Below are 23525 nucleotides of genomic sequence, written 5' to 3' on the forward strand. Positions count from 1 at the left end.
TTTATTGCAACTCCTACCTCTACATTTCTTTTTCAAAAATATATAATTAGCACAGCGTGTCCGTGCAATGTTTTACATTGTGGCATGCAGAGAAATCTTAACAAAGAAGCGCACAGAGAAAGATTGAGCTTGTTATTTAACCCCAAGCTGGTAGGGGGAGCTCCTTAATAAAACACTTGTGATGCTACAATGTGCCTCAAGGTTCAACAACAGCACAACAGAAGTCACTCATGGTACAGCACTCTCTCTACAAAACAACAACTGTCAGTGACGCTGCACCACGGCGTAAACACAACATTCAAGATAACAGTTAAAAGTAACGTAACCATAAACAATAAAACAAGAACATCTAAACAGCAGCACATGTCCCAAGGCATGATGGGAGACATTTCTGGATGTATTTTTACGATCTAAATATGCATATGTACAACAAAATATATTTAACAAACAAGTAAATTGTGTTTTATTACATTTACAGTGACGTTACGTTATTTTACATTTGACGTGTCAGATCACAGTCTACTTATGTAAATGTAATGATATTCTAGAAAAACAGTACACATCTGTAAAATACACAGTAAAATCATTTGACATTACTATTTTTTGGAACAGTGCAGTATAGAGAGAGACTTTAGAAAGCATTCTAGAATAAATCAGGGCAATTAGAGCAATGTGTGCCACTCTTCGGGTGTGTAACTGGGAGTTTTTGACTTTGGTATTGCTGGAAATATATTCATCTACAATTAGCTGTTGCCCTATTCAACTTTGCTTTACTAACAACTTATTAAGTTAAATATGTTTTTATTTTTGTTTAGTTTTACTCTGGTGTCCATTGGAAAACATAAATACAACAGTCTCAAACAGTCAGAGTTTTACCACAGCCATAGAGGCTTTTCTGACTCAGCCACCAATTTGCAGTAATGAGGAGGTTAGTGTGCTTCTACCCGGAGAAGCAGTCTTGCCACATATTTGTGATAATTGTCTGGCTTTGTCATCCCACTAATTAGTGAAGTACAAAGCATTCAATGTGAGCGGAAACAGACCCGACTGGCTGTATTGGTCACACTATGGCTGTAATGTTTTGGGGGTTTTGTTATTGTTTTGGTTTTAATGTTGTGTTTGGTTTTGTAGTTTTTTCCCTCATCTTTGCCCTTACGCCCTCTAAGTGCATCCTCTGTTTCCCTCTCTGTGTCTCTGTTCCTGTCTGCTGTTAGTAGCTCTGCTTTGGTTACTGCCTGCTAGAGCTGGGCGATATGACCAAAAATATTTATCATGATATACATTTGAAAATTTGTGATAACGATATAACTGACGATATAATTTCACACTAGACAAAATACTTGATATTTCTTTCATAACACTTGATATGAAAGAAATAAACACTGAATATGTGTTAATCTGTAGCTGAAAATAGTCCCGAAGAAATACAGTTGTTGACAATATAAACAATGGCAGATTTGTTCTTTACAAAACTTGAGTGAAGAAAACCTCACAGGAGACCCGATGAATAACTGTAAGCTGGTAGAGGGTTGGCAAGAAACAAGAGAAGTTATGAGAGAAAAACAAAGAAAGCTGCAAAACAAAATAAAAACAAACTCGTCAAATTAAAGGAATGACATAAAACAAATTGCTGTCACTCCCTCCTTCTTTACAAGGATACCAACCATAATAATCACACACTTAGACACAAAACCAAAGCCACACTCGGCACACACAGCCCAACGACAAATCATCTGCATGTGGGGTTAAGCGAAACCTCAAGAAAACAATCATCTAAGGCTGTTAGTTTCAAAATGCTCCCTAGATGAGTCCTTTTTCATCAGGACACACACTGTGCTGTATTTGGGTGCTGTCATACATGCAAACTTAGAAGCATGCTTCGGCATCTACACGAGAGGGCAGTCTGCCCCACAGGTCTGTGTTTGTCACAGTAATGTAATGCAACCACGCAGGCAAAACCACACAGATAAGTCCTCTTCTGCTGCATGGACATAAACACATCTCCAGCCCCATTTATCACACTGCTGAAGGAAATGTACAAGCGTGGAGCGGACCATAAATATTTGGTTATATGTATTTTTTCATGTTCTGTGCTTAAGTGCATACAATTTTAAAAAGAAATATAAGATTTATTTTGTGTTGGTTTGCATTAGAACTGAATAAAGTGTATTTTTAGTTTATACAATGTTTGGGACTTCAGAAGTAATTGGACAAGTCAAGTCAAACTTATATATTTTATCAAATTTATGTACAGAAATCAACGTCACATCGGCCCTCTCCATGCAGTGTCGTGGAGTCTCCTTCAGCCTGGTCTTGAAGTGGGCTGCTACGCAATCAGATTAAGGGTCAGCTAGCCCAGGCAATCCACTCCTAAGAAGCTATTTGATTACTCTGGCTTTGGTTGTATATTTGCTGTTAATGGTAGCTATTTCTAATGCACAGAGTTGGAACAAACAGAAAGCTCACGTGTGCCTCTACATTCGTCATGTTGTTGCTTCCATCAGCAGCGAAACAGTTATCACTCACTGACAGTTATTTCACTGCCGTCCCAAAAAACTTCAAAAGAAAAATGTATCTAAAATTTATTTCTCCATTTTAAATTAAAACCTGAACAGCAAACATATTTAAACCATTTTCCTGTAAATTCTAATACTTTCAATATTCTGTATTTAATTGAAATCAGAGGAGCCATAATTTATCATATGACCTGCTTTCCACAACATGCAGTGGTTTCTAGACACACAAATGAGCTTCAGTCTCTGGGATACCTGTTTTCCTGTAGGGCTCACTGAAGGAGGATGATAGCAGGAGGAGTTACAGCCCCCCTTGTCTGCGGCTAAATAATTCAAGCGACATCTACACCTCAAGGCAAGAATGTACAAGTCAGTACCACTGATTCAAAGGTTTCTATGCTGTGTCTGTTCCATCAGCACAGCCTATCAAAAGTCTGGCTCTCCTGACCAATTTTAACATTGAGCAAGAGCACGGAGTGTCAGTAAAAAAGACTGATACCCTGCTTAGTGAGAGAAAGGCAGGAGAGTAAATTATGTTTGCCTATTCATGCCTTGATCTGTCAGTGTCTGTGAGTTTCTTAGTGATTTACTGTGGCCTTCTCAACTAGCATGAGTCATCAGAAAGCTGCTTGTCACAACATGGTCAGACAAAGCTTGGAAACTAAATTGATGGATTATAATAAATCAGTGTGAGCAGTGTCAAAGAAAAATTAAAGATCAAATAGACAAGTATACTTGTAAAAAATGAAAAATAAATCCTAATATCATATACAGTAATGTAAAAAAAAAGGTTTTCACAGGTCTCTAAGAACTCTTTTGTATAACCAAGTTCATTTCATGATTCTGTACCCTGCAGAGCCACTTTTAGCAGCAACAACTTGAAGTAATTCTTTTTTGTATGACTTGATCAGACTCTAATATCACACTTTACAATGTTGCTTCAGTTCACTGGAGTTTGTGGATATTCGTTTATGCACAGCTCTCTTAAAGTCTTGGGACTGCATTTAAGTCAGGTTAAGGTCTGGACTATGATTAGGCCATCACAAAATTTTGCTCCTTTTCTTTTTCACTTATTTTTTTGTAGAATTGTTGCTGTGCTTAAGATCTTTGTCCTGTATCATCACTCAGTTTCTACTAAGCTTTATCTGTCACATCCTTACATTTAACTCTAGAATACACAGAGGAGGTCATTGTCGACTCAATGTCTGCAAGATGCTCAGGTTCTGTGGCTGTGAAACAATCCCAAATCATCATCCCTCCACTACTGTGCTGTGTTTGGTTTACACCAAACACGGTGCAGTGTATCATGGGCACACATCTCCACTTTGGTCTCATCTGTCGAAAGAAAATTGTTCCAAAACTTTGAAGGCCGAAGCCATGTTGCCATGTTAGGTTTTTAGAGAAGGCTTTCTCTTTTCTCTTCTTTCTGTGTTAACACACACGCCTGAGTGCTCCAGACCAGCAAACAACCACAACTTCTGCTTTTATAGGTGTGGTCACACTTGCTGATGATCAGGTGATTTACTCTCTTAATTCATATGGAAGAAGTAGACGTGTACTTTTTCCCAGTTTTCCCAGTACTTCATAGAGTTCCATTAAGTATTTTTCACTAAACTGTATGTCTGTATTCATTCAATGTTTGTCATATATTGTTTTGAATTTTAGTGCATTTAAAGGAAAGCAGACTGTTTTTTTTTTTAACGTGAAATATAGTGTACCTTTGAGGATTTTATTTCATCCAACAATAATTAATGCTCCCCATCAATAGTGAGCACAGTCTATCGTTCACTGGTGTTTAATGAAGCTGCCTGTGAGGACCTGTGCGGTGTCTTTTTGAAGACAGTCTTTTTGGCTCAGAGGAACTGTCCTCATGCTCAGTTATACACCAGGGTTTCATTATATTGTGGTTAGAGCCAGTTTGCATTGCTCTGTAATAGGAGTCGTAAACACCACTGTATGAAATCTACAGTTTAACATGACAAAATAGCAGGTATCCCTTTTTGAACAAGAGTGTATAAATACATACTCCACTTATATCCTGTTAAGGATTTCTGTTTTCTCACACCTTTCCTTGGTAGTCCAACATAAACACCTTAGCCAGTGATTTCAGATGATGCTATTTATTCATCTTTCCACCATATGACACAATAACTTCCGAAAGTTTGCATAGAGACTGGAAATGAATTCTTGATGTACAGCCTGCAAAGTTCACCGATCCCTGTGTTTCATTTTCATGCACCTACATTGTCTGTTTGCACCAGCTGTCTCTCACTACACTTGAGCAGACACTTATAATGCCCTTCTACCCCAGCAGCCAGAATCTTGATTTCCACAATCTCAAGTGTAGATCCAGTAGAGGCAAAGGCGAATACTGGCTCAGATTGCCACAACAAAAGAAGGGACAGCAGTCATGTTGTAAAAATTAAAGCATTCTTGATCATATGAAACTACAGTAGATCAGCTTTCATTTATTAAAATCACAGCTTTGTTCTTTTCAAAGTGTTTGCATAACTTGACAACTTACATTTTTCTCTGTCTTCTCTACTGGTAGGCAAATATGTCAGCAATATAACATTTCCACAATTAACACAAAGTACCTTGCATGATCACTTGTGCACAACTCTTTTGTTTTCTTGCATCTTTTGGATGCACCTACACACTGAATCAATTATCAAAACTACTGAGTGAGAGGTGGAAAAATGCCTCTGAAAGGTAAACAACAGCTAAAATAGGAGAGAAAAGAGTGGAGAAATAGAGTGCCAAGGAACACTTTCTATCATAATGTTTATATATGTATGTGTAATAGGATATAATAGGCAGCAGATACAGTCATTATACCACGATTATTGACAGTATACTTGCCAAGTAAATTTCATTATATAATACAGGACTTTAGGCCATGTATACATCTTTCAGGGTAGATATTTGTTGAAATGGTCCTGTCTATTTCATGACCGTTTAGCAGCCAGACGTGAAGTGTGTGGCTTTTGATGTGAAGTTTCTCTCTTCTGTGCCTAGGAGCCAAGGGGCAGAGTAAAAACTTTAAGAACTGAAAAATCTACTACTATCTGACTTTTTAGCAGAATTATGCAGAGCGTGATGCTAGAGCTATTACATGTTATCTTTATTTTAAATCTACTCGTTGTATCCCCATCTGCAATACTGCTGGCACTCATTTCTTTGCCTTTTGCTCTCATCTGTCTTTGTCATCTTTTCCTCTCCTTATTGCTGTCTCTCTGCCATTACTATGCATTGATTTGAAAGGCTTAATTTCCACAGGCTGCCGCAGACTCATGGACTCCACCAATCAATAGCAAAAGTGGAATCATATTAAATGATCGTAGAAAAATGAGCTCAACCGTTACATTTAGACCAGTAAGAAGTCCTCGATAATTTGGCCTGCTGTTGCTGTAGTTCACAAAATATGCATCTAAACCATCTATGTCATTTGAGATAGTAACATTTTATAATGGACTGCATTGCTAAACTTTACAGACAAATGTGACAAATGGTGTGCTGAGCTGAATATGAGGTTCCCACAGAGTAATTTCTACAGTTAAAAACATCATAGCAATATCTGCATCTGTTCCAGAAATTCACAATTTCAGTAACACATCCACTTAACACAGAACCATTAGTAATTGCTACTGTGTATCGCTTCTCTTTTTACTAAATTGAAGCCATTTGACTATTATGTAACCATGCAGACATTTCTTTTATCCCTAACTCTTATCAACTCAATCCATTAGAAACTTACTTCAGGTGCATTTGGCCGATGTTCATGAGTTGAAGCTTACATTTACTTTTACAAAGACAATTCCCCAAATTTGGAGATGCTGTGTAAAATGTAAATAAGAACAGAATGCAATGATTTGCAGATCTCATAAATTCATATTTTATCTGTGATATAGAAAACATATCAAATGTTTAAACTAACAAAATGTGCCAAATGTGTCGCATCCATTCAATTTTTAACAGCAGTAAATGTCTGGGAACTGAGGAAACCAGCTGCTGGACCTTTGGGAGAGGAATGTTGTCCCATTTCTGCCCGACGTAGGATTTTAGCTGCTCAGCAATTTTGGGACATTGTATTCTTCAAATGTTTTCAATTGGTGAGGCCACCTGGAGTCTTCTGCGAAGCCCTGCTGTTGTGATAGATGTAGTAAACAGTTTAGCATTTTCGTGCTATAATATAAAAGGTCTTCCCTGAAAAAGGCATGATGGTGCCTTTCCAGATGTGCAAGCTGCTAATTCTATAGGCTCTGATGCATGCTGGAACAGATGTAGGCTTTTGAACTGAGTACTGATAACAAGCAGCATGGTCTCTCTGTTCTTTAGACTGGAGCAGGCAGCATATATGTTTCCAAACATAATTTCACATTTCATTTTGTATGACCAAAGAATAGTTTCCTTTTGCCTCAATCTCCGCATTTATGGATGACACAGTGAACTGTGTTCACAAATTTCTGCAAGTGTTCATGAACCCATGCTATGATTTCCATGATGGAACCATGAAGGTTTTTAACGCAGTGCTGCCTGAGATCATAAGCGTCTAATGATGACGATAATGTTGATGGCTTTCGTTGTTAGTTTTGCTTTATTTCTAGTCACATTTGGATTCTTGCATTTATGGTGCTTTGAGCTTTTTATGTAGCAGTAAAAAGCTTCAGTATCTGAATCTCACCTTAGTTTGAGCCACATTTTGCAATCTAGTTTCTGAGCTGTAAACTCATTTCTTGGGTTTCAATTATATGCTGCCTCGTTTTTCTTCCCCCGTGTCTTTTTAAGTCTCCATCTCGCTGTTCGATATTCCCCTGTTGTATTTTGGTAGCTGTTTTCTTCTGTGGCTTGTTCCTGGGTTTACATCCTTTGTCTTGTCATTCTTGATCAGTTTTAGCTGTGTCTGGTTACCTTATGTTTCCAATTTTCCAATTGGTTCTTGTGTCTTCAGACCCTCACTTTGCTTCTGTTCTTTGTCATGTTGTACTGTTTAATCTGTGTGCCTTATACAGTTTTTGTTTCTCCTGGAATTTAATCAGCCTAAATAAACAGCTGTATGTTATTGGAATGCTGTTTTCTTTCGTCCTTGCATCTGGGTCCGAACATCTTCATTCTCCAAACGTGACAGCCCATCTTTACTACTGAGAAACTGCCATTCTAAGAAGTTCTTTGTAACGCTTGCATGTGTTTACAGACCCCAGCATGACACACATACAGCCTGCGTTTGCCTTGCCACAACTCTTTTTATATCCAATCATGTCACTGACCTGCTACCAATTAACCTAATTAGTTCCTAAATGTTCCTCCAACTGTTTCTTTTCAGTGCCACTTACCTTTAAAGCCTTTTGCTTCCCCCATGAGACATGTTGCTGCCATAAAATTGAAAATGAGCTCATGTTTTTCCATAAACATTTAATACATTGTGACTAAAATATGGGTTTATGAGATCTGCAAATCTGCAAATCAATGCATTCTGTTTTTATTTACATTTTACAAAACAACCCATTTTTTTGTAATTTGGTCTTCTATTTTTGTCTGTTAGGCTCATATATATATATATATATATATATATATATATATATATATATATATATATATATATATATATATTTAGAGAGAGAGAGAGAGATCGATATTACAGTTTTTCTCAAATGCTAAAACACATTTCACAAACGTTACCACCAGGTCCCCCAATGTCCAAACACAACACCCTTCTCTAAAGCTACATAAACACAACCACACCTTCCCACTGCAAAACTCAAACTCCCACACCAAGAGAGCAGCTCGAAGCTGTCAAAACTATAAACACTATACACAGCATTACACACTACAGCAAAACAATTGAAAACACAATGCTCAATTTGTGAGAAGGTTCTTTGTTTCATAACTGCCAATGCATATTTTAGAAACTATACAGTAACGGATCGTCGTAGATCTCTGCAGAGGATTAGGCATTTAGATTTGTGAGTTTCATATGAGTAGTATAAATCTATAGAAAATCCTGCATGTACGTACACTACTGTAACACAACTCAATGCAAAAACAGAATCTATTGCACACAACAGTAATCTTGAAAACATGAACAGGGTGTGAAGTTTTTTTATTTACGTTATTCACACCACACACACACCACAATCACTGTGCAGCATCATGTCGCTGAGCTGTTGCTCGCATCTCGTCCGTAATGATGGTGCGAGGTTGTCTTGCTCTCCCTCCTGGACCTTCTCCTCTCCCATGTTGGCCTTCTCCTCTTCCTCGTTGGTCGCTCCTCTTCCTCCTCTCATTTGAACTCCTCTTCCTCATTGGCCTGCTCCTCTTCTTCCAGGGCCAGCTCTTCTCAAAACAAATTTCCCACGTGTGGGACTAATAAAGGTTATCTTATCTTATCTTATCTTATCTCCCTCCTCTGCATCAAATTCCTCTTCCCCTGACTCTGCCTTCATCCATTGTGTTTGTTTGGAACCTTCAGCATACTGTGCACTCTGAACTTGCTTTTACATGTGGGTACAGCATTAGCAACAAGTGTCTTCAATTTTGAGTCATTGTGTGTAGTGAATGACGCCAGGTGTGTTCCCTGTGTTCAAAGATTGGTGACTGTGGCAAGCATTTTGCATCACATGGGCTTTCATTTGAGGATAAGAGCAGAGTTGTTTTGCAACATGTGTTTTAGCAAGGAAAAATGTGTTTAGATTTATGAGTACAGAGGGTTGTGTTTTGTGAATTGTGTCTTCATGTGACATGTGTTTATGGTACTGGAATATGGTGGCTACATTTAGTAAATGTGTTTAGACTACTGGTCATTTGGGTTACAGGATTGGCTTTTGTGTTTTAACATTTGAGAAAAACTGTAACAACAAATGTTGTTTACACAGTTTGATGTTGGAGTTCAATGTAAAATTTCATTTACATTGAATTGTTGCTTTAACACAAGCTAATAGACTTTTGGGGAATTGCTCTGTACATATTTCCTCATAATGTTGATCTCTGCTGCAGTGCACTTTAATGCCGTGTAGTCCGTCACTGCTGATGGATTGAACACACTTTTTGGTTTTCTCTAGAATAACAAAGCAGCAGTGGGTGTGTGTCTCTGGGCAACACTATTAAACTCTGCTCAACTATATGTTTATTTTTTAAGACATTAGTGGATGCTATGTAATAAATACATGAAAACTTAGGAATAACCTGTCAGAGATGATTTGTTTTTGGCAGCCTTGGGATGTATGGCATCCTTTAGCCTAAAAGAACTAGTCACACTATCTGCCCCCTGAGAGTGCTCATTATGCTGAAGGAAACAGAGGCTTGAATGGATGTAACAGAGAGAAAGCTTTCAGTATAACAGTCTTTGCCTGAGGGTGCATACAGTGGCTTGCAAAAGTATTCGGCCCCCTTGAACTTTTCCACATTTTGTCGCATTACAGCCACAAACATGAATCAATTTTATTGGAATTCCACGTGAAAGACCAACACAAAGTGGTGTACATGTGAGAAGTGGAACGAAAATCATGCATGATTCCAAACATTTTTACAAATAAATAACTGAAAAGTGGGGTGCCGCTGAGTTCCTGTGCCTTCGCGGGCAGCTATCGCTCCTGTCGCTGGCGGAGCTCCGCTACCACCCGGGCATCACTTTCCAGCCTCGCCGGAGATACATCCATCGCGGGTCCCTCAGGATTTTCAATAACTCCAATGGAACTAAATTATTCTGGTCTGCTGCTCGCCACCCTCGCAGGAACCCTGATCGGGCTGTCAACCATCGATCTCTAGCCCACCTGCCCAGGGCACCCACCGCGATTAGCAAAAAAGAAAATACTCCACTCAACTTCGGTCTTCTAAACATTCGTTCATTGACAAGTAAGGGACCTCTCATCCAAGACCTCCTATCTGACTGTAAGTTTGACTATTTCTGCTTAACTGAAACCTGGCAACAACCTGATGACTTTTCTCAGCTAAATGAATCTACTCCTCTGGGGTTTGTTTACTTTTCTAAACCCCGCTGCTCAGGTCGTGGGGGTGGTCTCGCGATCTTTTTTCGCCAGCACTTGAAAGTCCTGCCAGTTAATGTTGATACCTTTAGTTCTCTAGAGGTCCTTGCATGTGAGCTGACTGGACCCATTCCCACCATCATAGCTACTGTATAGCCCCAAACCTAACCCTGTCTTCCTCAGTGACTTTGCTAATCTACTAACCCATCTTTCATCTCTCTCCCCAAATGTGATCTTGGTGGGAGATTTCAACATTCACATGGACAACAATGACCTTGCGCTCACCAGAGACTTTTCCTCCTGTCTCGAAGGCTCTGAATCCCACTCACTCTAAAGGACACACCCTGGACTTGGTCTGCTGTTCTGGTCTTACTCCCTCAAATCTTTCTGCTACTGAAATCCCCATAACTGACCACTTCCTCCTTTCATTTAACCGCACTCTCTGCTGCTCTTCTACCAAGCCAACCCGTCTCATCTCGTTCCGCAACATCAAGAACATTGATATGGACATTCTCACTACCAGTTTGGACAATGTTCAGATTCCAGACTTCTATTCTACTCCTGATGATTTGTTGTTAATTTATAATAATTGTCTACGCACTGTCCTTGATCCTCTGGCTCCTGTAAAAGCCCACTCTGTTTCCTTCGCTCGCTCTGTTCCCTGGTTTACCCCTGACCTCCGAGCTCTGAAGGCCAAAGCTCGGCAGCTAGAGCGTAAATATAAGAAATCTGGTTTAACTGTTGATTCAGAAATCTATAAATACCACCTACTTCAGTATAAAGACTCCATCAGCAAGGCAAAACAAAGCTTCTACTCTGGTATTATCGGTTCTTATGAGGGTAATGCAAGGACTCTGTTTTCAGTTCTCAACAAACTAATTCAACCCCCCAACACTTTACCACCGCACTTCTATTCCTCTGAAACCTGCAACTCCTTGATGGTGTTCTGGACTACGAAAATCAATAACATCCACCAGCAACTCAGATCAAATGTTGTGTCTGCGCCCTCTCCAGAACCCTTTCTCCTTTTTGAGCCGTTTTCCACTTTTCATCTTCCTGATTTATCCGATATTTCCGAGTTCATATGTAAATCAAAGCCTGCCACATGTCATCTTGACCCCATGCCCACAGGGCTTGTGAAATCCTGCCTCTCTTCTTTACTCCCACTCATCTCTGCTATCATTCACTTTTCTCTCACCACCGGTATCGTTCCCTCCTTATTCAAGACTGCTCTAGTCACTCCTATACTGAAAAAACCTTCTTTAGATCCTAACAACTTTAACAACCTCCGTCTGATTTCCAATTTACCCCTCATTTCTAAGATACTCGAAAAAGTGGTTGCAGCTCAACTTCAGTTACACCTGGTTAATAATAACATCTACGAGAGATTTCAATCTGGTTTTCGCTCATGTCACAGTACAGAAACTGCTTTACTTAAAGTCACTAACGATCTTCTAATCGGAGCTGACTCTGGTCTTCTCACCATTCTCTTCCTTTTAGATCTGAGTTCAGCCTTCGACATCATCTCTCACTTTGTACTTCTAAGCAGACTTTCTTCTCTTGGCATCTCTGACACACCCCTCGCCTGGTTTCAATCATATCTCCTCGACCGTTCCCATTTTATTCAACTAAGATCATTCCGCTCTCGTCTATTCCTTGTCACCTCTGGTGTACCTCAAGGCTCAGTTTTAGGCCCTCTTCTCTTCATAATATACATCCTCCCTCTAGGTACCATTTTCCACAAATTTGATCTTCAGTTTCACTGTTTTGCTGATGACACCCAGTTATATCTCTCTTGCAAACCTGATTCCTCCCTCCCACCTTCCTCCCTGTCAGAATGTCTATCCGAGTCAAAATCCTGGTTTACCTCTAATTTTCTAAAGCTCAGTGAGGATAAAACTGAGAGCCTCCTTATTGGCACCAAATCCAACCTTATGAAGGCAAACCATTTCTCACTCACCATCGATAACTCCACAGTTTTCCCTTCTCCTCAGGTTAAGAGCCTTGGTGTCATCCTAGACAGTTCACTTTCCTATAAATCTCACATCAATAAGCTCACCCGTTCTGCCTACTTCCATCTACGTAACATTAACAGATTGCTTCCTTCTCTTTCCACCCAGTCTACGTCCATTTTTGTCCATAGTCTTGTTACCTGTATTGACTACTGCAATTCTCTTCTGCATGGTCTCCCCCAAAAATCCCTCCATAAGCTCCAACTGGTTCAGAACTCTGCTGCTCGCATTATCACCAGAACCCCCTCCTACCAGCACATCACCCCTGTTCTTCAGGAACTTCACTGGCTCCCTGTGAAATTCCGGATAATTTTCAAACTTCTTCTGCTCACCTTCAAGGCCATTCATAACCTGGCTCCTCCTTACCTTTCTGACCTGTTAACCACTACCTGTTCTGCCCGTTCACTTCGATCTTCTTCTTCTATCCAGCTTGCTGTACCTTCCTTCCGCCTCACCACCATGGGAAGCAGAGCTTTCAGCTGCTCTGCTCCCAGGCTGTGGAGTGGAACTCTCTGCCCCCAGAAATAAGAAACATTGGTTCTCTCCCCCAGTTTAAATCCCAACTCAAAACTCATCTGTTCAAATCTGCATATTCACTGTGAATCCACTGTTTGTTAATTTTATCTTGTGCTTTTGTTTTATTGTTCTTATTCTGCCATTGTTTTACTAAGTGTTTTATCCTATTGTAAAGTGACCTTGGGTGACTTGAAAGATGCTCATAAATAAAATTTATTATTATTATTATTATTATTATTATTATTATTATTATTATTATTATTATTATTATTATTATTATTAATTATTATTATTATTATTATTATTTAGCCCCCCTGAATACTTTGTAGAACCACCTTTTGCTGCAATTACAGCTGCCAGTCTTTTAGGGTATGTCTCTACCAGCTTTGCACATCTAGAGACTGAAATCCTTGCCCATTCTTCTTTGCAAAACAGCTCCAGCTCAGTCAGATTAGATGGACAGCGTTTGTGAACAGCAGTTTTCAGATCTTGCCAAAGATTCTCGATTGGATTTAGACACCAGACAGGTCAGGGATAAAGTTATTGAGAAATTTAAAGCAGGCTTAGGCTACAAAAAGATTTCCCAAGCCTTGAACATCCCACGGAGCACTGTTCAAGCGATCATTCAGAAATGAAAGAAGTATGGACGGCCTTGTCTTGCTAGGTTTACAGTTGTTCCATACTTCTTGAATAATTACACACACCCCACTTTTCAGTTATTTATTTGTAAAAAATGTTTGGAATCATGTATGATTTTCGTTCCACTTCTCACGTGTACACCACTTTGTATTGGTCTTTCACGTGGAATTCGAATAAAATTGATTCATGTTTGTGGCTGTAATGTGACAAAATGTGGAAAAGTTCAAGGGGGCCGAATACTTTTGCAAGCCACTGTAAGTCTGTGCTGGCAAAGCATTGTTTCTACCTTTATACCTTCTATCTTATTGTATACTATTCTGGGTTTGCTGGAAACTGGGTCGTGTGTAAAGGGTAACTTCCTCCTACTGACCTACAGTGGTTTACTTTGACTTGCAAGTGAAACTGCCTTTTTTCCACTAGGTAAGGCAAAAACCTTACCTCTTTTCAACGTGGTTTTAAGCTACTCTAAGCTGTGTAACATGCATGATTGTTGCATTATTTGAGAACCAAGTAGTTTTAGCTTCAGATAATGCAAACCATTGAACTGTATGTTCCAGCTAAGCATTTGCACTGTGCAATATTTAAAGCTATGTTATAGATATATTTACTAGCCTGCAAAACTAATTTTCAGCCATAGCAAGCAGCAAAGATGTAGTACAGATGTAGTTATAACATAGTTTACCCATTGAATTACACTGTGGAGGATTTAGCTGCTAAATAATTAGACATTTCCTTTAAGTAGTGGCAAAAAGCCCAAGTGAATACAGGATATATCGAGTTGCACGAACACATAACTAGATGCAGGCTAAGGTCGCTGCTTGTGTGCTGGATATGTAAAAAGTCGCCTGTTTGCATTTACTTTTGCTACTGAAGTGTGACAGTGTCAGTGGTCAATTTTTACTGAGAATAAATCGCAGTAATACAGCTTTGTGGACATCTGATACAACAACATTTTGTCATCACACACACATTGAATGTACAGGTCATCTTTGTTCCTATCCAGTAAAAGTTCATTCCCAGAAATTCACTTACAGCTCAGTTGAGGATATTTATGTGCACGTCCTGCATTTTGCTATGTGACAGCAGCATTATTCTTTTTAATGGAATTAAACAAAGAGGCTCCATCAGCTGTCTTTCAGTAGAGCTCTATAATTGTCCATTAGTGTGTTGCCCTGGTATTGCATATCTCTGTGTATTGTTTGCTTCATGCACCAGATACTGAACCCTCATTTGCTCCTAAACCCATTCAGCAGCAGAGGCACCAGCTATGTTTGACTCTCAATACTCTGTTTGGAGGCACTGTGGTGTAACTTGTTGAGTCAATGCTGTGGGAGGTGATGACATTTTTCATTCATAAGTATGATGCGTGGCATGGGGTGGTCATTTTTCACGATGCAGTAAAGGCTTCAGTGGTGAATTCATGGGTGTCACCAGTGCAGTGTGTTTAATCAGCTGCCTGTGCTGAGACACACACACACACACACACACACACACACACACACACACACACACACACACACACACACACACACACACACACACACACACTAAAACAATCACTTTCTAGTAGGGCTAATAAAGATATATTGCTGCAGTTATAAGGTCACCAATTTTGTTGGTGTGGTTATTGATTGTCAGAAGTTAAGGCATCATATCCTCAAAGTGTTTCTCTCACAGATGGTCTAATCCTAATGAACCACACTAACGAGCCAGATGCCTGCGTGCCGCATTACACGAGGTCCCTGTGAGGTTATGTGGAAAAAAACCCTGCAAATATTTTTAATTGACAGCACAGAGAGGAACCATGTGTGTGTGTGCAATCTGATGTCATGATAAATTGTGGTACATGAGCTGGCATAATATTTGCCGAGGATGGCTGTTTGAATTAATAATTGAAGGAGGTTCAATTAGGAGTGAGATTAGAGAGGGAGTCGCTTTACCCGGGATCCAAATGTGTTTGGAGAACTCACTTCTCCATCTTTTTAGACGCATCTCGTCTCCTGGAGTTTCCTGAAAAGACATCTCACAAAGTATTTCATAATAAATTTGGTGAAGACTCATAAAGAAAAGCTATCAGATGCGACTTCCAAAACATGTCTGCTGTTTTTGATTCATGTTCTTGGTTATTGCTCTTTTTTTTTAAGAGTCAGTGTACGGTTTGATGATGGATGTGCAGTAAACACTCTGCGATCCATTTGTGATGCCTGTGTATAATAAAAACATCCTGCTTGTGTTTTGGCTGACGGTCTGTGTGCCTCTATTGCTCTTCTCATTCTCTGTGCCTGTCTGTCTTTTCCTGCCTGCTCTCCATCTGTCTCCCTGTTTGTGTTTACTTGCAATCTATTTCTACGTCACTCTTGAGCGATTGGCGGCCGAGATATTAGTACGTAAACATCGAACAACACACTTATTGGAAGCATTTATCATTCAAACTGCAAAATGTTTTACAGCTTGGATCAAAACTTAACGTCACCACCATGTGTGATGAGACCAACTGCAGTTTCAGCACGGCCTTCTTATCTACTGTATCTTTTGTAATATGTTCACAAAGGCTCATTAAAATATGCTTCATCATGCAAATATGAGAAAGTTTGGCCATTAGAAGTGCACAAACAAAGGCCTCCATTTTCTGTCTCCCATTTGTGCCACAGCAGCTATATTGTCCAGTAGAGGGCAGCATAGACAACTGAGAGGTTTGGTGTGTGCAATAGCAAACTAAAACACTTCTCTTCTTTTGCAGGGGCAAAGTGTTTCGAGGAAAGAAGGTCCTTGGGGAATATGACATCAAAGTGGAGCAGGTATCATGCTGGATTTAATAAATATGTGATGCTACAGAAAAGAGATGCCAGTCATCAAAGTGAACTGATATTCTATTGAGTATCATTAATAATAACAACAGAAGATGCTTTTCGCAGCTGTAATGATCTGAGAGGAATTTAAGTTTTCTCTTTAGTTTAGCTTAAATCTCTTGGAAAACTAGAAATATTACTGTAAACATCAGTAGTATTTTAAGACACTAGGTCATATTATGCTGATAAACATTTTAGAATGCTAACAGGCTAAACACAAGATTGTGTGAACCTGGTAAATGTTACCTGCTTCACACCATAGTGATAGCATCGTCAAACAACATATGAGGTTGATGGTGTCAAAATTTACCCCCAGGATTCTCATAGTGTCACCTCATAGCAAACTAAACCTTAATATTAACACATACAGCTGCTGTCAAGACATGACGTCTCTTTAATGTTGAAATCTAATGTTGCTGATGGCCTTGTAAACGAAGCTGTTTGATTTGGCCACATTTTCTTACGTAACCTTCACGTACAGTAATACTTTTTTGAGGTGTTTTGGTGCGGAAAAATGGAAAAATAATCAACTTTTTTGTATACGTCTGGCTTTACATTGATTTACTTTGTTTTTTAAACATCATAAAATTTTATTGTCCTCATCTGTCTTCTCCTTTGTCCAGTAAAGTGAGTGTCCACGCATGAACAGTTGGCTAGACTTGTAAAACAAAAAAAATACAGTAAAATTATACAGGACCTGTGTATTAGGCTGTACAGTTATTTTTGCTCACGTTGTTTCAGATGTAGGATTTGACTGTCGCAGTGGTTTCATATTGGTTCAGCCAACTAACCAGAAAATCCTTTTGCAGTGCTCGGTTACTGCATTTGAGATGACTATTCTCTGGGGTTTCACACCAAACAGTTTCACACCTAATAGATGTTGACAGTTAAATTACAACCTCAAGCCTCACCACAGATGTGAAATAGACACCAGTGGAGACAGAAGTCGGCAGCTATGAGTCACAGACAGATCTTCGCTGTTTTTTCGACCACACCAAAGAGCAGCCATGTACATTGTTTTGCTGCACAAGCACACGGTTTATTTACGCTGCATAACACAGCGTGACTGCGTAAGTAAATAACAGCAGGAAAAGTCTGTGAGGTTGAAAAGTGTCGTTTAATTGTTTGTTTTGATTGCCCCATGACTCATTCATTCAAATGATTAACAATGAATAATGTGCATGCTGTGAAAGTAGCTTTATGAGAGAGAGAAATAGCACATTGGACAGAATTTCCTGCACAAAAACCTTCAACAATGAAACAATGTCATTTATTAAAAGCACAAATAACCAATCATAAGCATCAGATTGTATCAACATTGCATAACTGATTAAATTATCTTCTTTTCTCCTTCGCCACGTAGGCTGAGTTCTCAGAGATCAACCTCGTCTCACATTCAAACGGGACCTGTAATGTGGACATGCAGGTCATCAGGGGCGGGACCAAAGTTGTCAGGTCAGCATCACACGTACACAGACATTGTCACACACATAGAGTAATTGTTAAAACATCATTATCCTAATGAGTAAAATTGAACAGGAATAATCCCAAACTGGAAAGAGAAACAACACAAATTCACAAACAGTGTAAATGACGACAGTGCATACGAAAAAACCCCAACTTGACTTCTACCCACTCTGTAACTTACCAGCAAGACACCTGTCAGCAGCGCTTTAGCTTTCGGTGTCATTCATCTTTTCCTGATGTTACTGAAAGTGAAACAAAACATAAAGAGAGACAGTAGAAGGCCATTGTGCGGTATGGTGTTCATCAGAAACAACACAAATTCATAAACAGTGTAAATGACATTTGTGAGATCTTTGTGAGATAATTTCACTTTGGTTCTCTCAGAAAATAGTAAACGCACATGAAGTGCACCAGTAAGCAACAAGAGCTTTTGATGGCAAACACAATGCAGCTGTAACCATTAACTAACTTTTCCTACAGTAATGCCATGAAGCCAAACCTACACCATCTTCACAAAATCACCAAACTTTGTAGTTTTACTGCTGTTGCAAGGGCACACAAAGGAGCACAAGGCACAACGCTCCACGTGACACAAATGATTCTCCTCTTAAATTACAGCCACTTAACACAATTAAGTCCTTGGAAAATTACCACCACTTTGAATCCTTGTGAAAGGGCAAGAGCAAACTTACAGTTTTAGCCCTGATTTACCACATTTATGCATCAGTTAGCGTCGTTTCTGTAAGACAGAAAAGCTTCAGAGTGCATTTGGAAAGAATGAACATTGTTTACTGAAAGCTCTGATCAGTGGAAAAAGAGCAGAGGCGTTTGACCACAACCATCACCCGCAGGGCGGTACAGTAGATTTGCCTATACTGTAGACATGCTCACACACCACAAACCACACTGACAGAGACACCAGTATCCTGGCTGAAGACTGGGACTTATTAAGCAAGACGGTAGCTCCTATTGGTGTAAAACAAGCAAAAAACCAACAGGAAATGAAGGGTGTAGCATTAGTTTTATGATGGGCTGGCCTGCACATGCTCACACAATGACCAGGGCCAAATGCTGAAGATCATGTGGAGTAAGACAGACTTTAAATTACTGCGGGCAGAATGATTCACACTCGTCTGTCCCAGCTGTGTCATGTCTACGGAAGTCTTATTCTTTGTGTGGAGGCGATGAACGAGTTTCCAACATAAACCTCAGTGTGTCTTGCTGTCTGCCCGTGTGATGCACAGTTTTTCGACCTGAATGCACCTACAATTGATTCTGTAATTACAGCGTGTTCATTGATTTCAAGTCAAAGCGGGGAGTTCCTAACTGCTCAGATACTGCGTTGCTAAGTAACCTCGATCCCCGAAGATCTTTTATGTCTAGACTTTACCACTGCACAATCTACATCTATACTGTCTTTACTGAACAATTTCTGGTTTGTTTTTTGTTTTGTTTTGTTTTTAATTGTTATGTATGAAAAATGAAGCAATAACAAAAAGTTTTGTTTTCTCATTATTTACGTTGAAACACGTTGCACTTTTTGCATTTGGGTGGTATTTTAGCAGTACTCACAGAGCATTCGGCAAGCTCTTCAGTGCATGTATGCATAGCTAGCCTCCACATACTCAGACACACAAACCAAAATTTGGATTTAATTGCTTAGTTTTTAATGTATGTTAATGCACGTTGGCCATAGTCAGTATTCATAGCATCAGTATGTGAAACTCCCCGAAAAACAGCTAACGTGGCAAAGTCTATAACAGCAATTTCAGTAAATGCAACAGTGTTGCATTTACTCATTGATTGTTTGTGATCTGAACCATTTTGGGTCTGCTTATCCAGGAAAAACTGAATCTCTTTTGATAATTGTTGTGGTGCGTACATGGAGAGCATCCATATGCTTAGCCACACACATAGGATTTCAGGCTAAACAGGAAAAGGCTCCGCTAAAGGAATCATGCTATTTGATGAGAAGTCTTCAAGAGGCCATTAAAAATGTTTTAGTTTTGTGTTTTGTCTTATGTCTGTGAAGGTTCTTCCAGAAGTGTTTTGTCTTACTTTTGTCTGCTTTATTGAAGAAATTACTATTTATTTCTAAATAATCATCTTTTTGAGTTAAAATCATTTATATTTAGAGTCACAAATAAATGTGCTCAAAGGCTAAAAAGTGCTATATTTAAAAGGCCCTCTTTTATAAATCTCAGTCATTGTTCTCAGTCGTTTAAGCCTCATTTCCACTCCCATATTTAGCCACAAATAAATGGGCACACGCCTTAATTTCGTCATTTACAAAATTGCTCTTCTATTTAATTATTGGACAAACTGCCAAGACAATATCCTGGAAGAAGTTTCTAAAGCACAGAAAATGAACTTTGGGTTGGTGTGGTTCACTTATGGAATCTCAAACAAAAGAAACTAAGGATAACCTGAAAGGGCTTGGGTCAATGATCCTGGCAGTGACAAAACAATCTATAAATAAAGATATACGAACAGTACTAATATTAGGGATAGTGGTAAAAGTGACTGACTCAATACAAAGCAGTACACTACAAGGATGTATGTGAGTTGGAATTTATGCATAAATTACTAGCGGGTGGGTTTGTAGACAGAAAAAATAAAAAGATAATAAGAAATGTAAGCTCTGTCTCATCTCCACTTTACCTGAGTGGGATTGGCTTGCTCCAAAAACCCAGTGCATGCATGGCCAGAGTATGCCTAACGTCTGCAGATTCGTTTTCAAATTGTGCATGTTGCATCTATGTGAATACATCGTTTATACATGTGACAACCATCGCTTTTGTTTCATTTCATACTGAAAGCTTGTTTGGATGGCTGTGGCTTTCTTGGCAACATCGAATGAGGGTAGTACTGATGAGCCTTACTGCCAGTAATGAAGAGGCTACAGTCACATTAATTGCTCTGTCCTCTCCACCAGAGTCTTTTAGTTTGTTGGAGTGTCTGATTAGTATTCTCAGTGCATGAAGAGCTGGTGGTGGTCACACTGCGGCAGAGTTTTCACTCTCTGTCTGTCTCCTTTCACTCCTCTCTACATCTCTTTCTTCACTGTATTCTTTCTCACACCTCTCTCTCTGCTTTTCCTCACATTCCCTCGCTGTCATACGTGCATGCAGGGACAAAAGAAAAAATAACAGGAGTCATGTCCTGTCAGCGTCAGCCGTTCAGTGAGTTGAACTGCACTGAATATTGTTTCTGACCTTAACCCTCTGGTCATAAATTGCTTCTCTGAGCTTCAGTGCTGTGGGTGTTTTTGTATGGAGACCTACACAGTTTCAAATGTAGAATATTACAGAAAATCAACAAAAAAGACTTTAAATCAATAAAAGCCCCACTGGGAATATATTACTCTCTGCAATTTAGCATTTATTTCTTTTCACTTGTGCATAACAATCCCTCATTACCTCTCAGTAGTTAGATTTTACTGCACTGCAGTCCTCATCAATGTTAACTGTGCACAGCCACCTCTCTGACAGTAGTATTTTCACCACCTTCATTTTCACCTGCCATGATGGGATTTCCCAGCAGGACAGAATGTGTGCAAGGCTCAAACAGCTTCTTGCCCACCCCAGTTTTATCTCCGGCTTGGGGCAGTAAAATAACTTGAGGTTTCAATGTTATACCAAGAAAAAGCAAGGTGAGACATACAAGTAGTAAAACGCACTGTTTTCTAGCAGCTAATTTAAGTAGCAAAGTATTTGGGTTGTCCAAAATTTTATGAAGGGGAGGAATATAAGAGAAATATGTCATAATTTAGAGTTACTACATTGTTGATTGGTTACTTTTGAATATGTTTTTATTGGCAAATATAGTGTTTAATGTTTCAAACGTAATGTTTCCCTTTATCAATGCTGGGACTTTTTTTTCTGACAGCAAAACAAAGATGTCAGGTTTATTGCAGTGGAGCTTTTAAATGGAGACCTTTTTTTCCTATTCTGTTTCTGCAGTAGAAAGCAGTTTGCATTTTTTCCACACAGAAATCAATCAGACAATCAATAAAGAATCAGAACTCTAAGCAGAACTAACAATTGCACAGGTATCGATACAATTGTGTCCGTGTTAATCTCTGTTTAGCAGTGGCAAAGAAGTAAAAGCAGATTTTTTTTTGTTGATTGATTAAATGCTCAAAACAAGACTCGAATTATTATTAAACGACTAATTATAGTGTTTAAACTAATTCTAAGATCCTTTCTGAGAGAAACTTTTATATACAGTAATTTAATGGGTATGTGTTTAGTTAACTATCTTCTGCCCCCTTTTATAATCTGCTCATGCTTTAGGTAATGTATTCAAACATGAAAGGTCATTTCGACCACAAGTTTTCATCCAAACTGACTGTTTGAAACATCCAAGTAGAGACTCCACACAAAGCAAAACAAACCTTTCTCACTCTCCGTGTGGACACAGAAGATAACTGTGATGTTTTGAGTTGCTGGTAATGCTTATCAGTGGGCTGTGTCATTTTACTGTACACATAATGTGATACATTTAATTTCAATTAAGTACATGAGACTTATTTTATCTTCATGTATTATTCAAAGAAAGATTCTCTCATAAGAGTGCTTCAAAGATGAGAATCTACTCTTTGAGGAGAGATCTAAGTTTGTATTTGTATTTTTGCGCTTCATTTTTTGTTCATGGATAAACCTAAGCTTATTTGTTTTGTAGCTGTGCGAGTTTACTTACTTTTTCATAATCTTTGTCATTTTCCATCCAAAAGTGCACCTTATGCCCTCCAGTTTTATTTTAATAAAAACAGCAACACCCTCATGTCGCTTTTCTGTGGCTTTGATCACACAAGAACTCGTGAATATAAGCACAGAACGCCAAGAAACCAAACGTATCCATTTATTCTTTATTCACCTGCCTTTATTTTTGCATTCCAGGTCATTCAGGCCTGACTTTGTGTTGGTGCGCCAGCATGCCTTCAGCATGGCCCAAAACGAGGATTTTAGGAACTTAATCATTGGTCTTCAGTATGCTGGCATTCCCTCAGTCAACTCTCTGGACTCCATCTACAACCTCTGTGACAAACCTTGGGCTGTAAGCAATTTCAACAACTCAAATTTACAGCTGTAATTATCTAAAGAGTATTTTAATCACTCTACATCATAATTGTACGATTTTTTTTAAGTTGTCAGTTAGGAGACTCATGTAGAATAAACACCTAACAGAGTGCAAACATTATAACATTATTACTATATGATTAATCTGCATATATTTCTTACGTATGCACCATATTGCTGCTTCTCTCTTTTTTTCTTATCTTCTAGTTTTCCCAGCTGATCAACAATCAGAAGAGGTTGGGTTCAGATAAGTTCCCGCTCATTGATCAGACCTTCTACCCCAACTACAGAGACATGGTAATGCTATTTTCTGCTTACTGCACACTGTAAACTGTGTTGTGTTTCAATTTGAAGAACACTCACACCTCACTGCGATCTGGAGCTGGCATGTGGCAATGTGATGTGCAGATTATTATATAATATATTGTATTTACTAATTTACAGTAATTGCCTGTTTCAGCGAGCG

General features: G+C 39.0%; 1 protein-coding gene across 1 annotated transcript in view; it reads left to right on the top strand.

The window, feature by feature from the left end:
* Positions 1-23525, top strand: part of syn2b (synapsin IIb) — a 99117-nt gene that overhangs the window by 51275 nt on the left and 24317 nt on the right. Inside the window, exons 2-5 of the mRNA XM_085456906.1 lie at positions 16403-16460; positions 17875-17966; positions 22880-23036; positions 23267-23356. Of these exons, the coding sequence (XP_085313032.1) occupies positions 16403-16460; positions 17875-17966; positions 22880-23036; positions 23267-23356 (397 nt within the window). The remainder of the gene's footprint in view (positions 1-16402; positions 16461-17874; positions 17967-22879; positions 23037-23266; positions 23357-23525) is intronic.

This window comes from Copadichromis virginalis, linkage group LG5 (genome assembly GCF_057382275.1).
Source record: "Copadichromis virginalis isolate Kocher_CV1m ecotype Utaka linkage group LG5, C_Virginalis_male_GT1.1, whole genome shotgun sequence".
Taxonomy (NCBI): domain Eukaryota; kingdom Metazoa; phylum Chordata; class Actinopteri; order Cichliformes; family Cichlidae; genus Copadichromis; species Copadichromis virginalis.